A 25,970-nucleotide genomic window follows, 5' to 3' on the forward strand; every position below is an offset into this window, starting at 1 on the left:
CAGTTCATAAATAAATTAAATAAATAAAACTTTGCTCATATACGATGCTAAATCTATTCAAGCATTACGTTAATTCTAGACACATTTTGGTGTAAAATACAGAATTCAGTACGTTCCTCTAACATATTATTTCAAAGAGAAAGATAAACAATTGTTTTTTAACGAGATATTTCCGTTCCAGCTTGTTGTGCACTACAATCATTTTGATTTATTTTTTGAATAATAATATAGATTTTCAATAATATTATTACTCTGTGAATAAAAACGTCACAAGCTGCCCTTCCCGGAAGTGGCGTCATTTCAGCTCTGTTTTGTTCCTGTCGTGGCGGGAATACGCGTTACTCACAGGCAATATGGATGTTGAAATGAAAGAGGCAGACAGTGAGCAAAGTCAAACCGACAGACCGCCTAAAAAGGACGATACTGCACCGAAACCCTCAACGAATGCTTATGAACTACCATGGTACGATTTTTGACTGTTTGTAAGCAGGCTGTCGTGGTATTTTAATCATTTTAATGTCGCTAAAGATAGCGAGGCTGCAGATATGTTTACAGCAACTAAACTGTCAAACTCGCTTTCTTTTGCCGCTGCATGTTCGCTGTAATGAATAATTGTGATTAAAATGTGTTTTTTCAACAGGGTTGAAAAATACAGACCTCAGAAGTTGAATGAAATAGTTGGAAATGAAGAAACTGTTAGCAGACTGGAGGTCGGTATGACATAACGTTAGGCTAATGTTTTTGCCTGATGTGGTCAGTAAGCTTTTAAAAATGTTGATGTTTCCTCTTTTGCCCTGTTATTGTTGCAGGTGTTTGCAAGAGAAGGAAACGTGCCCAACATCATCATTGCTGTAAGTTAAAATATGTTTTCATAACTAGGATGACATATTATCTGTCACTATGCGTTAAAATAAGGATAACGTTTGTTTTTAGGGTCCTCCTGGCACTGGAAAAACAACCAGCATTTTGTGTTTGGCTAGAGCTCTTCTTGGTCCAGCCATGAAAGATGCTGTGCTTGAGCTGAATGCCTCAAATGACCGGTAAGACGTGGATTGTACAAGTAATGAGTGTTTTCTGTACAACCAATATTTTGAATGATCATATTCTGAAGTTTATGTCTGTTAATTAATGGTTCTCTATTATTCATTTTAGTGGAATTGATGTTGTGAGAAACAAAATAAAAATGTTTGCCCAGCAAAAGGTCACACTCCCTAAAGGTCGACACAAGATTATAATCTTGGATGAGGCTGACAGGTAAGAGTAATTGTTTTCTTAAAAACATATTTTAATTACAATTTTTAAAATATGTAATTTAAATGGTGATATTAGAGAGATTTCTTCAAAAAGTAAATTTAAATTAAAGAGAACCTTGGGTATTAAAACTTGTATGGCTTACTGTAACATAAATGATGTCTCCTGCTGAAATAAGTAGCAGAAAACCTATGAAAGATTTACATTATTTAAAAAATATACATTGTTTTATACATTATTTGGGATTATAGAGGGTGCCGTTATTACAAAAACGTCAAATGGTTGCACTCGGTGAGCAACTGGCACTACCTGTTGCTATTTTTACTGCAACACAACTCGGAAAAAAAATACTGATACGATGACCACCGCTACTGAAAGAGCTTACAGGTGGCGTTGGATATAAGCGCAGGCTTAAACCAAATGCCGTACAATCGATCCATGGATATCGAGTGAAATCCACGTTAAGAAAAACTCCTTCAGTGGCTACGGCGTCATAACAAGCATCAGCATGTTTACATCGTTTGTAAGCTTTCAGTAGCTGTTTTCTACTAAAAGCCTCAAAGGCATCAGGGCTAAAGTGGGGAGAACGAACAGACCGGTCTTTTGGAAGTTTTATTCGCCCACAGTTTTATTTGTCCATCTTTCATTGTTTTCTCCTGTTCTTATTGCTAGGAAAGCAGTGAAGACTTGCATCTCTTCTCTTGTTGCCCTTCGACTGAAATCTACAACCAAAAGCCGCACAATGTGGCATTATATCACTATTTTATTTTACAGGTTTTTGCGGTAAAAATAGCAACAGGTAGCAGCAGTAGCTCACCGAGTGCAACCATTTCAAGTCATTAAAATAACGATAGTCCCATAGTCCAAAATATGTATAAAACAATGTCGAATTTTTTTTTTTTTTAAAGTGACGTAAATCTTTCATGGGTTTTCCACTATGTATTTCAGTAAGAGACATCATTTACTTTATATTAAGCCACACAAGTCTCAACACCTGGGATTCCCTTAAAAAAAATATATATCTATATCTATATCTATATATTTATATTTATTTATTTATTTATTTATGCAAGAATTTTAAAAGTGCTTCATGCAAATATGTTTTTGTATTTTTCAAACAGCATGACAGATGGAGCCCAGCAGGCTCTCAGAAGAACCATGGAGATCTACTCCAAAACGACACGCTTTGCACTGGCATGTAATGCGTCAGATAAGATCATAGGTGAGCAACGTGGCATTTACAACACTAAATGCTGTTTATAGTAGGTTGACATTTAAATCTTTGATGACATGCTTCAAATGAACTGTAACACTAAAGTACATGCCAGTGTACACACAGCACAGAGGTGTTTCAGTTTATCCTACCATGTGGTTGCAGAACCCATCCAGTCCCGCTGTGCAGTGCTGCGTTACAGCAAACTCAGAGATGACCAGATTATGATGCGTCTGACAGAGGTGGTAGAGAAGGAGAACTTACATGTCACCAATGATGGCCTAGAGGCCATTATCTTCACTGCTCAAGGGGACATGAGACAGGTCAGAAAAATATTATGTGTGTATATGTGTAAGTAAATTATATTATTAGTAGTATTTAGTTTAGTTAAAATGCCATTTAGCATTAGAGACAGAAAAATAACAATTATAATAATAAAACATTTTTTTTATTTTTATTTTATTTATTTATTTTTTTGACTTATATTAAAGGAGTGGTTCACTTCCAGAACAAAAACTTCAGATAATGTACTCACCCCATGTCATCCAAGATGTTCATCCCTTTCTTTAGTTGTAAAGAAATAGTTTTTTGAGGAAACATTTCAGGAATGTTCTCCATATAGTGGACTTCATTGGTGCCTGTGTGATTAAATGTCTAAAATACAGTTTAAATGCAGCTTCAAAGGGCTATAAATGATCCCATAAGGGTCTTATATAGTGAAACGATCAGTTATTTTCTAAAAACTCCCATCTTATTTTCTCCTCCAACTTCAGAATAGCCCTGCATCGCTGTTTTACCTTATTTTGTAAAGGGTGTTTGACCTTTTATGCATGTTCACTTTGTAAACACTGGGTCGGTAATTCTGCAGCGATGTAAGATGATTTTAAAGTTGGGCTCTTTGATTCTTTTTGATTGTTTAGAGCCCTTTGAAGCTGCATTTAAACTGCATTTTGGAAGTGCAAACTTGCAGGCACCACTGAAGTCCACTATATGGAGAGAAATCCTGAAATGTTTTCCTCAAAAAACATAATTTCTTTATGACTGAAGAAAGAAAGGCTTGGATGACAACAAGGTGCATACATTATCTGTTAATTTTTTATATATATATATATATATATATAATATATATATATATATATATATATATATATATATATATATATATATGTAGGCTCTAAATAACTTGAATAAAAATATGTGCATTTTAGATAAACATTTTATTTATTCATTTATTTAATCTAGGCTCTGAATAACCTGCAGTCAACTAATTCTGGATTTGGTTACATCAACAGTGAAAATGTTTTCAAGGTATTTTGGATAATTTTTATTTTTGTCTCTTTCTAATGCATGGAAATCATTTCAGTATAAAAGTGTATTGGTGAAGTACCAATAGTGTTGCTTCTGCAGGTGTGTGATGAGCCACATCCTCTGCTGGTTAAAAGCATGCTGGAACACTGTGTCAATGCCAACATTGATGAAGCCTACAAGGTACCACTAAACATTTGCCCTAGAAAATATTCAGAATCCGTTTAAGAAATGACAGACGCTGGATGAGACAGAAATGCATCTCTCTCCAGATTATTGAGCAGCTTTGGTCACTCGGATACTCACCGGAGGACATCATCGGAAACATCTTTAGAGTGTGCAAGACCTTTCAGATGGCAGAATATTTGAAGCTGGAATATATTAAGGTGTGTATTACCCTTATAGTGTCTCCCAAGTAGGGGTTGACCGGTATGCGTTTTTCAGGGCAGATACAGATTATAACAGATCAAGTAGACTGATAACCGAATATATTTTTCTGGTGTAAAAATTAAAGTTAATGTCAGAATTAAAGGGGTGCTATTATGCTTTTTCACTTTTTGAATTTTAGTCAGTGTGTGGTGTGTATCTTTGACCATCCAAAAAAAAAAGGTCTACAAAGTTACAAATCTCAAAGTCCACTCCAAAGGGAGATATTTATTTTTTAAAAAATCTCGTTTCAAGAACGACAATGAACGGCTCCTTTGGACTACAACATTTGTTTTCCACATGCAATGATGTCACAACATGGTCCATTAGAGTATCTTTAAATTAAATCTCGCCTACGGGAATTCAAATTGCTCGGGGATGGGTAGGGACGAAGTGAGGGGTTAGCCTAACTTTAGTGATGCAGCGCGGAGAGCTGCTTCAACGAGCCACAGCGCGGCGGGTATAAACAAAAGCATTAAAACTAAAGTGGCCACTTCAGAACAGTAACGCGCAGCAGACGTGTACAGTACAGGGAGTTGAAACACATGCCGAAGGCCTGATTTACTCCGGTTGCCGTGTCGGAGCTGTAACGTGCCGCAGATGTGTGCAGTGTGTGGTAAGACATTTATTTATCATACAGTGTAGATAGCTTCACTCATAACATGAGTGTTTTTTTAAAATGCATAAACATGCACTAGAATAGGCTAGGCTAATCAGTGATGTTCTTTGATAATGGTAATGTTAGGCTCCATGCTGGAGCTGGTTTCGGGCAATGAAACCAAGTATGTAAAAAATTTAATTAGCACGATAATATGTATTGGCGATCTCCCTCCATGCATCCTATGTGTATAGGACTTCCTTCTTTCAGACAAATGCAATCTGAGTTATATTAAAATTTATCCTGGCACTCCCAAGCTTTAGAGTGGCATAGATGGGTGTTTCTCCTCATCAGTCCAAAACAAGTCCATTAAAGTGAATCCATTCATAATAAAAAGAGCCTCACACTGCTCTGGGGGGTTAATAAGGGCCTTCTGTAGTGAATCGATGCGTTTTTGTATTTAAAACATAAGACTCACTTTAATCTAGCTTGTTCTAACAGTTGTACACAGAACTTGCTTCTTTGACAAGTGGCGTGGTGCTACTGAAATTGGCTGTTCGCCAATCGCAAGACAGTGGGACAGCTAACCAATCACAACACATTTCGTTTTTCAGAAGGCGGGCCTTCATTAAACTCTGAACTAATCGAGCATTTGTGCCAGGCTGGGAGAAATGTATTATAATAATGTAAGTTATGTATAAATGTTAAAAATAATTTGTTTTTCGAACCACCAAGCATGAAAGCATGTTTTACTACACCCCCAAAACAAAGTCAAGACTTTGTAAAAGAGCATAATAGGACCCCTTTAAGAATAACAATGTCTGACAAAAACTTCCTTTAAATGAGTTTTAATTATTTTATCGGCAAATCAGTTTTGAAAATAACTGATACCTATAACCCATACTACTAAGCAGTGTTTTCATTTGCTTCAAGCTTTAAAAGTTATTTTACAGTTACAGTAATTTCAGTAATTTATTTGTATATATTGCAGTGAGATTTAACACGGTAGAGGCAACATCTCACAAATGTTTTCACCAGTTGATGTGAAAGTATCATATCAGTGATGTTACAGAGATAAATAGTCATTGTTTTCTGCTCTCAATGTGTCGGCCCACATGAAGTGGCCTGTTCTATGTAAAATGAATTAGCTTTTAATTGCCTACTGTTATGACGTATATATATATATATATATATATATATATATACTTTTGATTCCCCAGGAAATTGGCTACACGCATATGAAAGTGGCAGAAGGGGTGAACTCTCTGTTACAGATGGCCGGGCTGCTGGGTCGCCTGTGCAGCAAGACGGCTGCACCTGATGCAAGCTAAAGACAAGCGATGTTATCAAATAATCACACTTCAGCCACATTGTCTAAATCTCCAGGACATATAGTAAGACTTTTATATTTTGAGAAAAAAAAAAACAGCTGTAAAAATACAACAAATTGCAGTAATAAAAATGTACAAAGTCCTTTTGATGTTTGTGAGTGAGGGCCTGTTTTTGGTGTCAGATTATTTGGAGCTAATTCTGTTTACCTAATGAGAATTACAAGCAGTTCAAACAGTGCATTTCAAAGTTGTACCAAAGTTTAGAAATCATATAGCAGAACTAGAGGTTTCAGTTTCAACCTAGTGATGCTAATGACGATTTTAGAACAAGGGAGGAAAAAGCATTATCGAGAGCAAATGCAGACACCAGCGTACACATTGTGCTTATTTGAATATAATGTTCCACCACCTAAATCTGACTCTCACCCTGATAGCTGTTATATTTGTGATGAAAAGGGCAGAATACTCATATGACTCATTTGTCACACCTTTATGAAACTGGCTAAAAATCTTCACAGCTCTATTCGTACATAGCCTTCATGTTTAGTGCTTTTTGTTGCATTAAGTATTTTAGGGCGTCTTGTTGTTTATTGTGACACTTATTTGTTCATTGACAGTTAATTCATTGTTTATTGATCAACAGAGCTGACTACACATCCAGGCTCAGTCTTATTTGACTACTTTAAAAGTTCAAGCAGTATTCTTTTAATTTAATAAGTTATTTTCATCGAAATGTGAAAAGAAAAAAAATGTCTTGGAGATTTTGTTTCTGAATCAAAAATGGTTCCTGTTCACCGTGTGATTTCATTTACGTAATCTGGTTCATCTGTGTAAAAGGGGGAGGGGGAAAAAAGTGAGTGGCGCCGTCTCAAATTAATCATAAAAATGTTTTATCAATTAATAATGAACATATTACCTTCCTCTTGTTTTTGGTCCCAGTTTTCATAATCACAACTATCTGTAGAAACATTGTGTCAAACACAATAATAAGCAAAAAATATATATATTTGAATATAAAAATGCCATGTAAAAAAGTTAAAATCACAAATTGCTCTCAATCATAATTTTTTGTTTGTTTGTTTGTTCGTTTTTTTAAGGGTTTTTAAACGTATATACACTGCTGTTCAAAAGTTTGGTATCAGTAAGATTTTAAATGTTTTTAGTTTTTGTTTTTTTTTATAAAGAACTTTCTTATTCTCATCATCCAGGCTGCATTTGTTTGATCAAAAATACAGAAAAAAAAAATCAAATAATATTATGATATAAAATAATGTTTTTCTATTTTAATATACATTTAAAATCTAATTTATTCCTGTAATCAAAGCTGAATTTTCAGCATCATTACTCCAGTCTTCAGTGTCGCATGATCGTTCAGAAATCATTTTTAATATGCTGATTTATTATTAATGTTGGAAACGGTTATGCTGCTTAATTTTTTTTTTTTAGTATTTTTCAGGATTTTTGATGAATAAAAAGTTAAAAAGAACAGCATTTATTTAAAAATTGAAATCTTTTGTAACAATATAGACTACTGTTAAAAAGTCTGGGGTCAGTAAGTTTTTATTCTTTTTTTAAAAGAAATTAATACTTTTATTCAGCACAAATGTGTTAAATTGATAAAATAACATTGATTGATTAAAAGTGATAGCAAAGACTTGTATTGTTAGGGAGAAAAAAAAAAAAAAAAAAATATATATATATATATATATATATATATATATATATATATATATATATATATATAAATGCTGTTCTTTTTAAACTTTATATATCAACGAATCCAGAAAAAAGTGTCACAGGTTCCAAAAAAATTAAATAAAAATCGGCAGCACAACTGTTTCCAACATTGATAATACTAATAATAAATCTGTCTATTAGAATGATTTCTGAAGGATCATGAGACATTTAAGACTGGAATAATGGCTGATGTAAATTAAGCTTTGCATCACAGAAATAAATGATACATTATAGAATATTAAAATAGAAACAATTATTTTATATTGTAATAACACTTCGCAATATTACTTTTTTTTCTTCTATATTTTTGATCAAATAAATTCAGCCATAAGAGACTTTAAAAAAAAAAAAAAAATTGAAATAAATTATGAAAAAAAAAAAAAAAAAAATAAATAAATAAATAAATTCCAACGCCTGTCTATCTATGGAGCTGGGGGAAAAACTGGATTAATGTTCTGATCGAGCTAGCAAACTAATACATTTAAAACAAACAAACAAACAAAAAAAAAAACACCAAAAAAAAAATTGTGCCAAAAAGCCTAGGTGACATTTTAAATGAGCATCACTATATAATGTTGTAAAGCCAAATATATATATATATATATATATATATATTTTTTTTTTTTTTTTTTTTTTTTTTTTTTTTTTTTTTAACTAATAACCAATAAGAATTGCTGAAAACACCAACCTGAGTCATGTTGCACTTTTGTTGTTGGAAAAACATTCCCGTAATATCCTGTATCTGGATTTTGATCTTGATCTGGGGAATGTGAATAAAAGAACTGCTTTAAGCATCTTGTTCATTAGTGCAATGACCACTTTTTTTCAGTTGCGTGATTTGTGGCCTCTTTTTGTTCAGCTGCTTTTGCATTTGCACTATGCATTTATCATCTACGGTTTTATGACATGTTTCAAGTTCCTTCGTACTCAGTCACTTGACCTCATTTTTCCTGTGAACAGCTGAAGAGAGTCAGCTGTGTGAAATGGCTGCGTTAGACAATGCCAGTTATCAGCATATATTTACCTGGGTCATCCTCGTTTGCGTAAAGCGAATCTGGAATTGGATCCCTATAAATAAAAAAAATACATGTATGCATATCAAATACAGAATGTAGAATCATTTTGATTCTTAGCTAAGTCTTTGTCAATGTTAAAAAGTCTTTGTAAGTCTTTGATTAGTATCTTGCATAAACACTTACACATATGTTGGTTCCAAGATGCCATTTTCTACAGCAAAAACAAAAACGTGTGTTATTGTAGATTACAAAAATGCATTTCACTAAAAGTAACATCTTGTGATCATGATAATGATGACTCTTACCATCTGGAACGTTTTGATAACTCCAGTGGTCACCTGCTTTGAAAGAGTTAAAAAAGAAAATAAATCCTAAATATAGACTACAGAGATATTAACAGTTGAAATATCACAAATAGAACTGAACATAAATAGAAAAAAACATACTGTTCACAGGTCTATTCAAAGGCCTGTTCATCGGCGATCGCCTGTGAAAAAAAAATGATCACGCCTTTATCAATAATTATGCTAGAAAGATCCCCATTTTGATTTCTATATCATGACTATACAGCAAAGACCGCAGTTCATTTTCTTCAGTTAATCATTAAAGCCTCTGAATGCTTATAGTTATGTACAAAAACAGTTCTCTCCATTCGAAAAAATGATATATTAGATAAAGTATAAAGTAGACATGACTATAACAGGAAATAGCACTAATAATAAACAACAGATAGCTGTACTGACTACTGCTAAAAGTTCTCACCTTGAGGTTGAAGACATCTCTCTTTGAGTTGGTCTTGGCACTAAAAAAAATAAAGGTAGACATGAATAAAATCTCATTCTTGGCTAATGACAAGCACATTCTGAATGTCGGCTTTCCTCTGATAGAAAATGTGCATTAAAGTAAGTATTCTGAAAGTAAAACACTGACACTAAATATGTCTATAATGAGATGTTTTCCCCTTCAGAATGTGTTAATAGCGGGCGTAGTTTACCTGTTGATGTTTTTCTGCTTTCCGCATAATCTTGACTGCTGAAAACAAAAATAATAAAATAAAAATAAATAAATCATCTATCTATATTTATATATACATACACACACACAGTACCAGTCCAAAGTTTTTTAACAGTAAGATTTTTGTTTTTTTATAAGTCTCTTCTGCTTGCCAAGCTTGCATTTATTTGATCCAAAGTACAGCAAAACAGTAAAATTTTAAAGTTAGCTGTCTAATTTAATCTATTTTAAAATCTAATTTATTCCATGATTTCAAAGCTGAATTTTTAGCATCATTACTCCATTCACATGATCCTTCAAAAATCATTCTAATATTCTGATTTGCTGTTAAACATTTATTACGTTGAAAACAGCAGAGTAGAGCATTTATCTAAAATAGAATTTTTTGAAACATTATAAATGTCTTTATCGTCACTTTTGATCAACTTTAAGCATCCTTGCTAAACGAAAGTACCATTGTTTACCATTTCCTTCCTCCAAAATACAAAAATCTTACCGATGAGCTTTTGAATGGTATAGTAAAAATGTACTCAATTGTTTTAAATATTGATAATAATATTAATAAAACATTTCTTAAACAGCAAATCAGCATATTAGAATGATTTCTAAAGATCATGTGACTGAAGTAATGATGCTAAAAATTCAGCTTTGAAATCACAGGAATAAATTACACTTTAAAATATATTCAAATACTAAATGGGTATTTTAAATAGCAAAAATATTTCAAAATTGTACTGTTTTTGCTGTATTTTGGATCAAATGTAACACTGAAGACTAGAGTAATGATGCTGAAAATGTAGGTTTGATCACAGGAATAAATTACATTTTAAACTATATTCAAATAGAAAGCAGTTATTTTAAATAGTAAAATTATTAACATTTATGAATATTAAATACATAAATTCTTACAAATCATCTTGGTCATAAAGGTCATTGTCCTCTTGTTGCATAGCTTAAAATAAAAATACAGCAATATTAGTTGAAAAAGTCAAATATATGTATACTACAGCTGAGAAAACGTATGTGCATCTTAATAATGTGTTGTAATGTCAGATTACTTACAAGATTTCTTTCTGCAGCACACACAGAGAGCATAAACACAACCAAGGCAGGCCACAGAAACGATGGCAAGGAGAACTCCTTGCTGGCTTTGGACTTCAATCATGCCTTGAACAATAAGATCAAAAAAGATTTACTTAGAAAATACAATTTTATCTCTATCTAATTAGACTCTTTCAGGGTAACCGACTTTTATTTTTTTTCATGTGAAGACTATAATCATCCAATACCAGTTGAACCAATTGTAGTGTTATCTAATCTCAATCGCAAATACAGCTCTCACCGCTCTGACACAATGGCACAAAATATTAACGCACAAGAATTACTAGTTATGTAAGGTGACTCAACGTGATGGTGTTCGATGAAGCACCATGTCACGTCTCAGTATTTGAAAAGCCTGTTTTTTTTTGTTTTTTTTTTACTTGATCAGCAACCACAGGATGCACGTTTTGTAACCATCTAAAGTTTCTTTAATTTATTTTGTTTTTTAAATTCATAACAGGTTTAATGTGAAGAGATGGTAAAGTATCTGATGACATTAAAATCAGCGTATCCCATATTACATTGGCTATTAAACAGCAGTTTTCTTCTTCTAAGCAATTCATACGTTCATACACATACGTTTTCTATCAGTCGTACAGTTGAGTTCTTAAGAGTAGTAGTAAGTGAGCTTTTACCTTAAGCGAGGCCTCTCAGTCCATCTCCATTGTGATGGATGTTGCTTGAAGTGAGATAAAGGACTAATGAGAGCAGTTTGAACCCATGTGTTTCCTGTTGCAAACTGAATCTAACCACATCCGTGCAACACCGTGCCGGACACCAAGAAGAGACCACCACAAACCCACAGCATCACATGTTTAAGACAGAGGTGAAAACTTATTTTTTAAGTCTGCGTGCTACATGTTTGTTTCATGCAAAATGTCAAACCTTTGAAATGCAGCCTTTCATTAGCATTTGGCGACAAACGGTTGCAATCAGCAATGTGGTTGTTGTGTCTTCAAACAGAGCAGAATGAGAAAATCAAAGGCTGAGAGTATCAGACACGAACGCTTAGAGACGCTTGATTTAATAACAAACTAATAAGTCGGAGGGGTCAGTTAGTGCCAATGAAGGCATTTAAAACATGTGGTTTTAAATGCAAGGTTAGTGTTTGACTATTCAGGGTTTATGACATTTGACATCTGAATCCGTAGGTGGTGTGTGGGTATGTTTTTCCGCTTTTTAAGCATTTTCTTACTACAACAATGGCTTAACAGTTGACACAGACCTTCATTTGGAGCCTAAGCGGGTCACAGCATTAATTATGATGTTATGTAGTGCAATAGAAGTCCATGTAATGTTATACCTTATACAGTGTGATTTTCTTTTTTATACAAACTGAATATAACATCTAGAGGCGATTGAGCTTTCTCCAAACTTTTGAACAGATTATCTTTTCTCTTTAGTCTGCAACTTGTAATGTCCTTTGTCGTTTGTTGTTTTTATGTCCGGTTTTATCGTTTTCATATTTTTTTTTTCAGTTACATTTTACAAAAAGATGTCATTTGTTAACATTAAAAATGTATAACTTTATAAACATGAACCAACTATGAAAAATGCATTTATTGCACTGTTTATTAATCTTTGTTAATGTTAGTTAATAAAAATAGTTGTTCATTGTTCATGTTAGTTCACAGTGCTTTAACTAACGTTAACATAATGCATTAGTAAATGCTGAAATAAACTAATAATAAATGAGAAGTGCATTCTTAGTATATGTTAACTAAAGTATTTAACTAATGAACATTATTATTAAGTGTTACCATTTATTCTAGAACATTGTACAGCTCATTGGTCAGCTGTTGCTGTATTTTAAGCGTGCTTTGTAGATTTGTTTAACAATATGTATAAAACATACTTATATCTGTAGATATTTTAGTAACATTTTACAGTCCATTTCCGTTTATTACTATTACTTAACTACATAAGTTAACATAGAAGTCAAAGGTCATGTTCATTTCAAAATGGACGAATTCATTATTAAAATTAAAAGTTGTATCTACTTATGTTAACAAAAATTAATAAATACTGTAAGAAACTTATTGCTCATGGTTACTAACATTAACTAATGCGACTTTAGTTATACTTTTTCTATTTTAGTTAACTACATGAACTAAGAATGAACTACTACAGCATTTATTTATTAATCTTAGTTAATGTTAATGTCAGCATTTACTAATGCATTATTAAAATCACATTATTAAAATGTTAAGATTAGTTAATGCACTGTGAACTATCATGAAAAAACAATAAACTACTATATTTTTATTAACTAACATTAACAAAAGTTAATTCATTGTGTAATAAATGTATTGTTCATTGTTCATTCATGTTTGTTAATACATTAACTAATTTTAACAAACGACAACTTGATCAAATGACACCGTAAAATGTTACCGACCTTTAAAAAAAATCATACGTAATTTGTGATTTTTATATGTGACCCTGGACCACAAAACCAGTTTTGTCGCACTGGTAGCAATAGCCAAAAATACTTTTTATGGGTCAAAATAATCAATGTTTCTTTTATGCCAAAAATCATTAGAATATTAGGTAAAGATCATGTTCCATTAAGATATTTTTTAAATTTCCTACCTTAAATATATCAAAACTTAATTTTTGATTAGTAATATGCATTGGTAAGAACTTCATTTGGTCAACTTTAAAGGTGATTTTCTCAATATTTTGATTTTTATTTTTTTTTGCATCCTCAGATTCCAGATTTTAAAATAGTTGTATCTCGGCCAAATATTGTCCTATCCTAACAAACCATACATCAATGGAAAGCTTATTATTCAGTTTTTATTGAAGTATAAATCTCCAAATCTCCAATTTCCAAAATTTGAGCCTTATGACTGGTTTTGTGGTCCAGATTCACATATATATTTGCATGTATTACATTTTTTTCAGACACACTTTATTATTATTAAATTATTTCTTGGATTTTATTTTTATTGTAGCAGGAAGTGATGCATGGAAATACAATACAGACATTTTGATCAAGTGTTCAAGTTGGTACAGAATTTGGAGCCTCATCGAACAGAATTTGGGCAGCTCATGTTTCATCATTTTATTTTAAATGTTCGTGATGGTGCGGCCATAACGTGTGAACTTATTGGAGGTGTTTGTTCTTCAAGAAGTGTCCTCGCTGCCCCATATGTGGAAGCTCAGCATTCTGTTGTGGCTTGAAGAGTGGAGGTTGTGAATCTTCAGTAAACAGTGGATGACACTGAGTGAAAACAATGGAAAATGTGACTACAAGCGATCGTGACATTTCACTGCAAAACATTCCTTTGCGAACGTCATTTTTACCATTCGACTGATGAACAACATGTTAGTGGAACTCCTAAATTCTGAAAGCACTAGTAAAATAGCTTTTCTATTTTAACACAAATGTTTTCATTATCACTTATTATCAGCAGATGAATTTGAGTGAAATGATGAACTGAAAAGATTAGAGCTGTCATGATTCCTCGATTCAATTATAGTACTCGATTTTTAAAACTCCTCCATTTCACCTCGAGTAACCAGCAAAATACAGGAAGTGGCGTATTCCACGGTCGAGAATCCATGAAAGGCATTATTAGACTGTTTTCCAAGGCTGCGTGATATATTAAACCCATTTAATAAAAATCATAATAAAGCATAATGCTATTGTGAATTCACAAACTCTATGATTCAATTAAATATATTTGATGCAGGTTTAATGTATGCACTTTATTTACATGCATGTAGGTTAAGTCAAAGTCCCTGTGGGTCTCAGAGCAGCTCCGTTCACATTAAATGTTGCTCCACACCAACAGTTATGTTGTGTAGAGCGTCTCAAATTCCATCTCTGCATATTGCAATGAGTTTGGGTTTATTATAACATTCATCTGGGAAAGCAATGTGTGGCATTTCATTAGATTTGTAAGGTATATCATTTATAAACCCAGGAGAATACATTATTATATTTCTTAATATGCTAACTGTTTATCGTGACTTCAAAATAAAAGCTCAAACCCTCACTCTGAGTTTCCATGTTTTGATGTCCACATATTCAAGAAATTACAGTGGCTGTAGCATTTCTGTTTTAAAGAAATGACCAGATATTAAAGATTAAGTGGACATTTGAATTAAATGTTGTTTAGTCAATATTAAACAAAGATTCAGGCAGTAAAGCGTAAAAGCAATGGTCAGGCCGTTGGCGCCCTCTGCAAGGATTTGTTGTAATGAATAATGTACATTAGTTCTATTGTTTATAATACATTATGCATTTTAACAGTTTTGTTCAATAAAACCAAATGATTACTTGCTTTTGATACTTAATTATTATTGCCTTATCATATATGTATTTTAAGTCATTTTAAAGGCTATCGTTAGCTTAGGTCTGTTTTATTACCACAAAATATAAATATAATTTGATTAATCATCAGAATAATGGATGTAAATAATTAAAGCGCACATATTAAACCTGCATCGCATATATCTATTTAATTAAATTGTGAATTCTAAATAGCATTCTGCTTTATTTCGATTTTTAAATGGGTTTCATATGTGAACTGCATCACTTCTGGTATTTTGCTGATTTTTTTTTTCAAATCAAATATATGAATAGAATCGAGGAATCACTGCAGTCCTATCATTAGATTAGTAACTAACACTAAAACAGAACGATTCTTTGTTTCAAAATGTTCATGAACTTTCATTTTATCTACGCCTTTAAATTAGATTTGAAATCCCACTATTTGGCCTCAGACGTCCGGAGCAAACAGTTTGCATGTATCATAGTATTCATGAATACTTACAGGCACTGCTGCTCAGGCTGGAGGACATGTAACTGCTCCCTCCACCGAAGGAGCTTCCTGCACCTCCTCCGAAGCCCAGTCCTCCACCGTATCCTAGTCCGAGACCCCCAAGACCACCTCCCAGTCCTCCGCCCAGCCCAAATCCACCTCCGAGACCTAGACCGGCACCTCCTCCACCCAAACCTGCACCTCCTGCACCCAGGCCTAGACCTCCACCTCCAGCCGCTGCTCCTCCTCCGACTACAGTCTTAGACATGTGCACGGTCACACCACCTCCAGATTTCAACCTGGTCCACGAGACAGACGCAAGGTGAATGTGTTGAGTGAGCAAAATGTCATCTACTCATGTTAAACCTCCTCACCTGTTCTCCTCACTGTCCAGGAGTTTCTTATAGGCTGTGATTTCAACATCCAGTGACATCTTGCTGGCGAGAAGCTCCTGATATTCTTGACCGTAATGAGTAATTTGCTGAAGAGAAAAGCATTTGGATTCTGAGTTTAGACTCACTTTTTTAATTCATTAAAAATGACAGTTTAATAGTCTTAATATTACCTTTCTGAGATCATCAAGCTGGGACTTGAGCGTAAGAACCTGATCCTGGTATGTCTCCGTGTGGGAGCTGGAGTGAATCTCTGCCTCATCCACCTGAGACTCCAACTGCAGGTTCTGTCAATGGAGACTATGTCAGTTATTCACAAGAATTGCAAGAAAAAGGTTAACATTAATTTAGGGCGTTTAACCCTTTGTGATGCGGCACAGTAAGTGTATACCAGAGATTTGAGCCTCTCGATCTCCCTCTGCACGGAGTCAATCTGTAGTTTGTAAACTCTGAGCTCTTCCTTGGCTGAGGTGAGTGTTTGAGAAGTGGGCTGAGAGGATACAGACATCATGGAGAGCTGTACAGGCCAAAATAGAAAGAAAAACAGTTGTGGGTTGACCGTGGCCTCGCCCAAAGCATGCGGTTAGGAGACTAGACCTGCAATACAAGGACTCGCCACTTGGGGGAGGCAGTTTGTAAAAGATCAACTGAGTTTCACCATAAAATCATACAAAGATGCATTAGATTTAAGTTATTTATTAGAAGAGTTTTATATCATGTACATATTGGTATTTGGCATCACACTACAACAAGGTTCTGTATGTTAATACTGCAATAGATAAATGAAGAATGAGTATATTTTCTCTGTATTAATCTTGGTTTTATTTTCATTTATATAAATAGTCATTTTTTTATTTTTTTAATGTATATATTATTTTATACTTTTATGACAGAAAATGAAAATATATATGTTAATTAAAAAAATTCCATTCAGTTAGAAAAATTCAATAAAATTATTCTAATTTATTAATATCTCAGTTATTAGATTAGAACTACACACACATTCTATTATGATTGCATTTTATGATAAACAATTTGAATATATGTTACTACAAATAAGCATAGATTCAATAAAACAATTCAAGAGAATTAGAATAATTAAAATTGTATTAAATCATTATATAAAATTTTTAATATTTATTCATATTTAATAAAATGTCAGTTAACAAATTAGAACTAATATATATAATTGCATTTTATGATACACTATTTAAATATATATGTTAATTAGAATAATTTAAGAAAATTATATAAAATTATTATATTAAATTATTTAAAGAACTTAAAGAACACACACACATATATATTCTATTATAACTGCATTTTATGATACACGATTTAAATATATGTTAATACAAATGAGAATAAATTCAATAAAACATTTCAATAGTATTAGAAAAATTTAAATTGTATAAAATTACTATATAAAATTTGTAATATTCATATTTATTAACATCTCAGTTAACAAATTACAACTAATATTTTATATATATATATACACATTTTATGATACATTATTTAAATGTTTGTTAAGAAATTAGAATAATTTAAGAAAATTATATTACATTATTATATAAAATTATTTAGAGGAGTATGTAATATATATATATATATATATATATAAAATTGCATTTTATGATACACAATTTAAATATATATATATATATATATATATATATATATATATATATATACTACCGTTCAAAAGTTTGGGGTCAGTACATTTTTATTGTTTCTTTTTCTTTTTTTTCTTTTTTTAAGAAATTAATACTTTTATTCACCAAGGATGTATTAAGTTAATAATTAAAAGTTTATTAAAAGTTAATAATAAATAATTTACATTGTTATAAAATATTTATATTTTGAATAAACACTGTACTTTTTAAACTTGTTATTCATGAAAGAATCCTGAAAAAAAAAATTACAGGTTCCAAAAAATATTTGGCAGCACAACTGTTGATATTATCCAACATTGATCATTCTAATAATAAATCCGCATATTAGAATGATTTCTGAAGGATCATGTGACACTTAAGACTGGAGTAACAGCTGATAAAAATTCAGCTTTTCATCACAGGAATAAATTCTATTTTAAAGTATGTTAAAATAAAAAACATTATTTTATATTGTAAAAACATTTTGCAATATTACTGTTTTTTTTTTCTATATTTTTAATCAAATAAATGCAGCCTTGATGAGCATAAGAGACTACTTTAAAGACTATTACAAGTCTTACTGACCCCAAACTTTTGAATGGTAGTGTATATATATGCATAATTATAGGCAACCTTATTTTAAAACGTTATAGTACATATTCTAAATGGAAGTTAGTAAAGCTTGCTTATTAAAGAGGAAAAGGCAAAGGTTTCATACACTGTCCTGCACTGAGAGGAGGGCGTCCTGCTTGCTGCGTTGAGCCAGGACTTCATAGTGAGCTTTGACTTCAGTGAGCGCTGAGGTCAGATCCTGTGCCTGGGCTGCGTTATCCACCGAGATAGACACGGCTGACTTCACACCACCAGTCACGATGTTTCTCACCTCTTTCACTTTCTAGCACATGTAGACAGACATACACAAGCTTACAGCATTGGGAAATTAATGATCCATTTTAACACTGTTGAAATAAATGGAGGCACAGAGCTATCCTGCAGACTCACAGCATCATACACCTGCTTGGAGAGAGCAATCTGGTCCTCCAAACCACCGATGCTGGTTTGCAACTCAAAGATGGTAAGGTAGAGATTATCCACTTCCTAACGGAGGAGAATTTGGGAGAGTCAGTCATCTGTAAGCTTATAAAAACCATCCTGATGATGTATGTTTCATACCTCCTTCAGCGCAGTCCAATCAAGCTCCAGAGTTTTGGTCTGAGCCGTTTCCTCATCGTACCTTAGACAATAAAAAAAGAAGACAATGTGCAGGTACATCAGTAATTATCCTCTTGTCTGGTCCGTTCTTACCCAAAGTGCATATTTTACCTGTGACAGTCACCTAAGCAGGTGGTCAGAGATATAAAGACTAATTTGAGAATCATACTCATTACAGCAAAATTACTTTGGCAAAACAGATGAGCATTAGATTGAAGTATTAAAATCAAACCACTAAGTGCCAATAAGAAGGCAGAACTAATATTGGTCGAGCTGCAGTTAAGTGGAATATAATTACAAAAGTGTACTCGAATGTAATGAAAAAGTTTATTGAAAGATAAAAGTGCTTCTAAAATTAGCTGTCAGGTAGTTTCTTTGATGCAAGTAGCTTTCAAAAGTTTGGGGTTGGTATGATTTTTAAATGGTTTTAAAAGAATTCTCTTTTGTTCACTAATGATGTGTGCACACCAAAAGCAAAGTGAATATTCGCATCGCATTATCGCTCTAAATTACCCGCAGGATGTTTTTTGTCAATCATGTGACTAGGTGTAACACTCTCATCCATTTTCTGACAGCCGTAGGTGTCAATAAACACTTCGCCTTCACACTGCACCATAGTTTCTTCAAATATTTGAGTTCTTCAGACTAATTTGAGAAACTTTACATACTCCTTAAAGTATAATTACTTTGGCAAAACAGATGAGCACTAGATTCATGAAGAGCATTAAAATCAAACCACAAAGTGCCAATAAGAAGGCAGATCTAATATTGATCGAGCAGCAGTTAAGTGGAATATAATTACAAATGTGTACTCAAATGTAATTTTAATGTTAATTTAATTATTTGTGCAGTAGACAGTTGAAAGTCAAGTTGAAAAATTTTAACTCAAGCTGAAAATTTGCATGATGCATTGTCACACAAGCCAATCAGCAAAGAAATTATTGACATGTCCAATTTGACACATTCACTTGTATCAGAAAATGAAGGAAAGCATACGATGATTTTAGTCAGGAGTGACACGAAAAACATCCTGTAAGTAATCTAGAGCGATAACGTAATGAGAATATTTGCTTTGCATTTGCATATATGACTCGTGGGAAGTTATTCGTGTCACTCACTTTAATTAAAACATAAAAAAAACATGATACAACCGGACATGTGAAACCAAATGTGTCAATAATCTCTTTGTTGATTGTGAATTCATGCAAAAAAAAAATTGCCTGAAAGACGTGATTGAGGCACATATTGCGTGTTTGCAGCAATTGCGTCACCCAATTTGCTTCATTCGCATCGCCCGACACTAATTCATGTCTATTTGCATCTTTGCATTGACTTTGTGTGTAGCCTAATCTACACACGTGACTAATTAAATTAGCTTTTGGTGTAAACACACACCATAAAGCTCTCCTCCAATTTTCGGATGCAACCTGACATGTCAATAAGATCTTCACCTACACTGTAAAAAAACCAAAAAAAACAAACAAATACAATTTGTTGAGTCAGCTTAAAATAATTTGTTACCCTGCTGCCTTAAAATTTTAAGTTCAGCCAACTCAAATAAGTTTAGTCAACTTGAAATGTTAAGTTCTAAGTACTAAGTGACAACTTAGATATTTGTGTTTGTTAAACTTAAAAGCTGGGTAAGTAACGCAGCTACCTTAAAATTTTAAGTTGAACCAGCTCCAAGTTGTCACTTAGTATAATTTAACATTTCAAGTTGAATAAACTTTTTTTTGAGTTTTCTGAAGTTAAAATTTTAAGGCAGCCAGGTAACATTTTTTTTTAAGTTGACTCAACAAATTGTTTTTTACAGTGTACTGGCTTGGGCGACAATGCGTCATGCGAACTTTCCGCTCAAGTTAAATTTTTTACATTTGCGACGAAGACGCATTTGAGGCATATATCATGTGTTTGCATCATTCGCATCGCCCGGCACGAATAATTAAAATCACTTTCGGTGTGCATAATGTTCTCCATTTCTGATACAACCGGATGTGTCAAACCAGCTTTTTGCCTTTTGGCTTGTGCGACAATGCGTCATGTGAAGACAAGATTGATGCATATAACGCGCTTTCGCGGCAATCCCGTCGCCCTATTTGCATCTATTCTTCTATTAGTCTTTTGTATGTGTAATCTACTGCTACAAATAATTACTTTTGCTTTTGGTCTGCACACACCAGTTTCTTCAGATATTTTGTGGACTCACCTTGCCTGAACATCCTCAATAATGCCTTTATAGTGCTCAATCTCAGCAATGATGGCCTCTTTAGTAGTGGTGAGGCTGTCGATCTGGGATTTATAGGTTCCGATGGCAGAGGTCAGAAGGATGGAAGAGCTGGCAGGTCCACCCTGCTCTGGGTTAGTAAACATGGAAATCTTGGCTTTGAGTACTGCGTTGTGCTGCTCCAGAGACCTCGCCTGTGACAACAACATTATAGTCATTAAAACGTATTTGTAAAAGCATTCAAATTAAGTCTTTTCTTTAGTTAATCTAACATAGCATGTAAAAGTGCTTGTAAATAAACCCAAATGAGAATTTGACCCACCTTATCAATGAAAGATGCAAATTTATTATTGAGGACCTGCAGCTCCTCCTTCTCTTTCATGCGTGTGACCTGCACCATATCCGGTGATGGGAGTGTTGGGTCGATGCTTGGCATTGGACCAGCACCTGCGTCCACGGTAGTGGTAGAGCTGATGAAGGATGGGTTGAAACCATAGCCCCCGATTTTAAACACTCTGCCTCCTAGACGGGCTCTCAGTGGGGCAACACCAGCCCTGATCCCGGCTGCTCTGACTCCGCCAGCACCCAAGCCAAGGCCTCCACCAAGAGCAAGTGCACCTCCGCCGAGGCCCAGTCCTGCTCCTGCACCAGCTCCAGCCCCAAAACCTAAACCCAAACCTCCTCCCAGGCCGAGACCGACTCCTGCTCCACCTCCTCTCGCCAAGCCAAGCGAACGGGACAGAGTCGCGCTAACGCCTCCACCGCTCCTGGCTCCGGAAAACAGACGGTTGCCTCCATAGGTGGCTCCAAATCTGACGGCTCCCCCACTGATACGCAAGCTTGACTCTGTCATATCTGCACTCAGAGCTGGGGTCCAAGTCTTTGCCGAGGAGTCCTGGTGCTCAGTCAGGATGCCTCGATCACACTTTGTTCTTTAAATACCCAGATCTTTGAAGGGCCGCCCAGAAAGGCTCACTGCGGCTTTTGTCCCGGCAGACAGACAAGCAAGCGTCCCCCCTACAGGCACTGATTTCTCTCCAACATGTCTCAGATAACTTAACAGCCTTGGTATGTGGCATTGAGAGAAATACAACCCTACAGCAACTTTGTGCAGATTTAAAGAGAGTATGATATGATTGACATTTTCAAACTCATTTTATATTTATGTATAGTCTTATTATTATTGTCAGTGTTCAAAACAGTTTTGCTGCTTAATTAGATGGAAACTACTTTTTTTCAGGATTCTTTTCCAGCTAATAGAGAATGTTCTCAGAACATTCTGGCAAGGTTATTATTAAGTTATTCTTCAAACATTCTTATTCATAGAACGTTTGCTTAAAATCATCTAGTGTTTAATAACATTCTGAAAACAATCGCACAACAACATTATTTACAGTTGGGAAGGTTACTTTGTAAATGTAATAGGTTACAGATTACTGAAAGTGTAATATGAGGTGTAACTATTTCAATTACTTTATTAATGTAACTGATTACATGTAACTGAATTACTTTTTTTACATTTTTAGCAAATGTCAGACTTTCAAAATCCTTCATCACTTGAATTAAGATTATAATAATTTAATTTTAAAACACAGCACCTCTTTTTACTGATTTAAAATCATAACGAGAAACATTAAATATTCAGCACACTTTTTAATCATTAACATCTTCATAAGTAACTAATTTAATTACACTTTTATACTCAGTAACAGATTACAGTTACATTTATTTTATAATTAAATGTAAGGCTGTTACATGTAACTAGTTATTCTCAAAAACTGATTATTTATAGATTTATACATTTTAATTGGATGTTCATATCAACTTTTTTAAATTGTAAAAAAATATTTGTTTCATAACATAATAGGGACATTAACAAAACTTTCTTAGAACATTTTTGTAACATAAATGTATCTACTGTCACTTTCAATTATTTTAACACATCCTTGTTTGTGTATGTTTAAATAGAGTATTGTGACATTTTGAAAGTCATTTTTATACTATTGTATAGTCGTATTATTCTTATTATCAATGTTGAAAACAGTGCTGCTAATATTTTTGTTAAAACTGATACATTTTTGTTCAGAATTCTTTGATGGAAAGTTGAAAAGAGCAGCATTTCCTTTACAACTTTGCAAACATCTGTCACTTTTGATCAGTTTAATGCATCCTTGACTGTACGCGTTTAAAAAGCGCATCGTGTGATTGACATTTTGAAAGTCATTTTATATTCGTGTTTAGTCTTATTCAAGCGTGCACAGGAGATAAACTGTGAATTTCATGTTACTGAACTGACAAGCCTGTAAGAGGAGCCTGTCATAAATCAAGATGGCTGTGACAGTGAGAGGCAGGTGAAATATATATTTTTTTAAACCCAAAGGATAAATTGGAGTTGCTGCAAAATTGCTGACAGGTATGCAACATGCTGTAACAGCTTCCAGAGGGGAATGCTGGGTCAGGCTATAACTGTTACTTAATCAGTTGAGCTGCATCTTAGTTACGGGAATCAACTTTTTCCTTTAAAATAAACAATAGAAGGCAGAGTCTTTTAACATCAACAGAATGATATGCTAGAGTCAGCTGCATGCAGATTAAATAAAGTGAAAAGTTATTGTCCTGACCCCAATACACCATCCAGGAGATTAAATGCTTTTATATCTTGGCGATATAGTCCACTGAAATAGAAAATCAGCCTGTTTTTAATCTTTGTCTCACCAATGTGTATTACAGATAACTGTAATTCTGAGACTGAAAAGAAATGTTAGATAAACACATAATCAGTGATGCAGTGTGATCTCATTTAAAGATAACACTCAGATTAATAAGAAAATAACAGATTTCACTCTGGAAATGGTCTTTAACTGTGCTTTGTCATGCTTTCCAATAACAAGATGCAAATGATTATATGACGATCTGCAGGTTGGCGTGGATTATACTGAAACTTTGCCAGAGGAAAAACAAAAGCTTTCATGAGAGTCCAACAATGCATGTGGTCTCTGTGCTCATTGATACAAGACTCCAGAAATACAGAAAATTGTCTTGCACATTGTGCAAACATTTATGAAATAAGATACCATAAAAAAAGGGGGAAAATACCACAATGCTCAAATCATCTGCTGGATGTGTAATCAAATAAGCTTTATTATTTACATGTAAATCATCACAATTATTAGAATACATGTTTTAATAATAAAAGAATCATAAATCTGAAAGAAACATCTTATCAATGATCTTACAGATCGATGTGCTTTAATATTGGTATGATTAATACATGGTTCTGAATGCTTGGTTATGGATATGGCAAAATCAAGTGCATAGGATAAATCAAAAGTTCACTGAGCTCCCGTCTAAGCTCTGTAATATTGTTTCATCTCAATTACAAATGAATATACAGTCAAATATAATAATCATAATTACTATTCTAACAGTAGAATAGAAACGCTCTAGTCTTATCATTCCCTTCATGATTAGACAAAGTTAACCCATTTAATCCCAAATTTGGTATTACACTGCTTGAATAGCCTAATGAAATGAATGGCATGCAATAAATGAATAAATAAATCGATAAATCAATAAATAATAATAACTAAATAATAGTAAATAAAAGCAAATAAATAAATGGAAATAAATTTAAAAAATGAAAAAATAAATATTTTAATTTTAACACTAAAATTAAATTTTTATTAAATGTGACCCTGGACCACAAAACCAGTCATAAGTAGCACAGGTATATTTGTAGCAATAGCCAAAAATACATTGTATGGGTCAAAATTATCATTTTTATTTTTTTAATGTCAAAAATCATTAGGGTATTAAGTAAAGATTGTTCCATTAAGATATTTTGTAAATTTCCTACTGTAAATATATTAATTAATTTTTGATTAGTAATATGCATTGCTAAGAACTTCATTTGGACAACTTTAAAGGTGATTTTCTCAATATTTTGAAATTTTTTTTTTTTTTTTTTTTGCACCCTCAGATTCCAGATATTTAAAAAATAGTTGTATCTTGGCTAAATATTATCCTAACAAACCATACGTCAATTAAAAGCTTATGTATTCATCTTTCAGATGTATGAATCTCAATTTCTTAAAATTGACACTTATGACTCACTTATGGTTTTGTGGTCCAGGGTCACAAATAGTTTTGAATTAATATTAATAAACTACTTAAAACCTACATTAACAACCTCTTTTCAAAATTGTAATTACCAAAGATGCAATTAAACCAGAGGTCATATGACAGTTTATACCAGCCATGTTCACATGAAATCAAGACAGATTCATTTATTGTGCGTGAAACACCTCAACTACTCGTTTAAAACCATTCCAACTCAAAACTACATTTAATTTGAGGGATTAAATGGGTTAAATGAGTAGAGAAAATCAATCAGCACCTTGGACAGCATCTTAAGAGAATCCCAAATCAAGATTCCTTGGTCCACTGTTGTGTTTCACCATCCATTGATTTCCATTTAATTATTATTTTAAATTAAAGGACTGTCATTATTAAATTAAAGGACTGTCATTATTCAGATACTTTGTAAAGTCCGCCATACGATGATCGTGGGAAAGACCAGTCACATCTCCCAATGTGAACAAAGAGATTATAGATGCTTGCTTATTTTACATATTTACAAAAGCCACAGTTTTCATCGGTCCCGTTATGAAGAGCCAGTAACTCCGTCCAAAACGTCTCCCTCGCGGTGTTTCGTCTCAGTGTT

The 25,970-nt window shown here is 33.3% G+C and overlaps 3 protein-coding genes across 4 annotated transcripts; 1 reads left to right on the forward strand and 2 right to left on the reverse strand.

Annotated features, from left to right (window-relative positions):
- The first annotated feature begins 303 nt into the window (after nt 1–303).
- rfc2 (replication factor C (activator 1) 2) lies at nt 304–6,391 on the forward strand. The gene is made up of 11 exons (XM_051093874.1): nt 304–463; nt 641–710; nt 810–851; nt 934–1,040; nt 1,153–1,254; nt 2,373–2,473; nt 2,630–2,787; nt 3,707–3,772; nt 3,872–3,952; nt 4,042–4,155; nt 6,014–6,391. Exons 1-11 carry the CDS (start codon nt 354–356, stop codon nt 6,122–6,124), a joined length of 1,062 nt encoding a protein of 353 aa, XP_050949831.1. The 5' UTR covers nt 304–353; the 3' UTR covers nt 6,125–6,391.
- A 343-nt stretch (nt 6,392–6,734) lies between these two features.
- si:dkey-183i3.6 (LAT2 domain-containing protein) lies at nt 6,735–11,729 on the reverse strand. Of its 2 annotated transcripts, none has more exons than XM_051093876.1 (12): nt 11,628–11,729; nt 10,954–11,058; nt 10,801–10,843; nt 9,872–9,909; nt 9,640–9,679; nt 9,324–9,364; nt 9,183–9,215; nt 9,061–9,088; nt 8,886–8,929; nt 8,550–8,621; nt 7,041–7,082; nt 6,735–6,950 (listed from the first exon to the last, which is right to left on the reverse strand). In XM_051093876.1, exons 2-12 carry the CDS (start codon nt 11,054–11,056, stop codon nt 6,916–6,918), a joined length of 519 nt encoding a protein of 172 aa, XP_050949833.1. In that variant the 5' UTR covers nt 11,057–11,058; nt 11,628–11,729; the 3' UTR covers nt 6,735–6,915. The 2 variants fall into 2 exon arrangements, with proteins under 2 accessions (XP_050949833.1, XP_050949832.1); XM_051093875.1 differs by having other exon boundaries at nt 9,183–9,218.
- A 2,191-nt stretch (nt 11,730–13,920) lies between these two features.
- Nucleotides 13,921–22,234, reverse strand: si:dkey-183i3.5 (uncharacterized protein LOC566445 homolog). The gene is made up of 10 exons (XM_051092284.1): nt 21,570–22,234; nt 21,230–21,441; nt 18,985–19,045; nt 18,814–18,909; nt 18,530–18,706; nt 16,548–16,673; nt 16,330–16,443; nt 16,139–16,245; nt 15,777–16,063; nt 13,921–14,218 (listed from the first exon to the last, which is right to left on the reverse strand). Exons 1-10 carry the CDS (start codon nt 22,098–22,100, stop codon nt 14,199–14,201), a joined length of 1,731 nt encoding a protein of 576 aa, XP_050948241.1. The 5' UTR covers nt 22,101–22,234; the 3' UTR covers nt 13,921–14,198.
- Nucleotides 22,235–25,970: the final 3,736 nt, after the last annotated feature.

Source organism: Labeo rohita, chromosome 21, assembly GCF_022985175.1.
Source record: "Labeo rohita strain BAU-BD-2019 chromosome 21, IGBB_LRoh.1.0, whole genome shotgun sequence".
In the NCBI taxonomy this organism is placed as follows: Eukaryota; Metazoa; Chordata; class Actinopteri; order Cypriniformes; family Cyprinidae; genus Labeo; species Labeo rohita.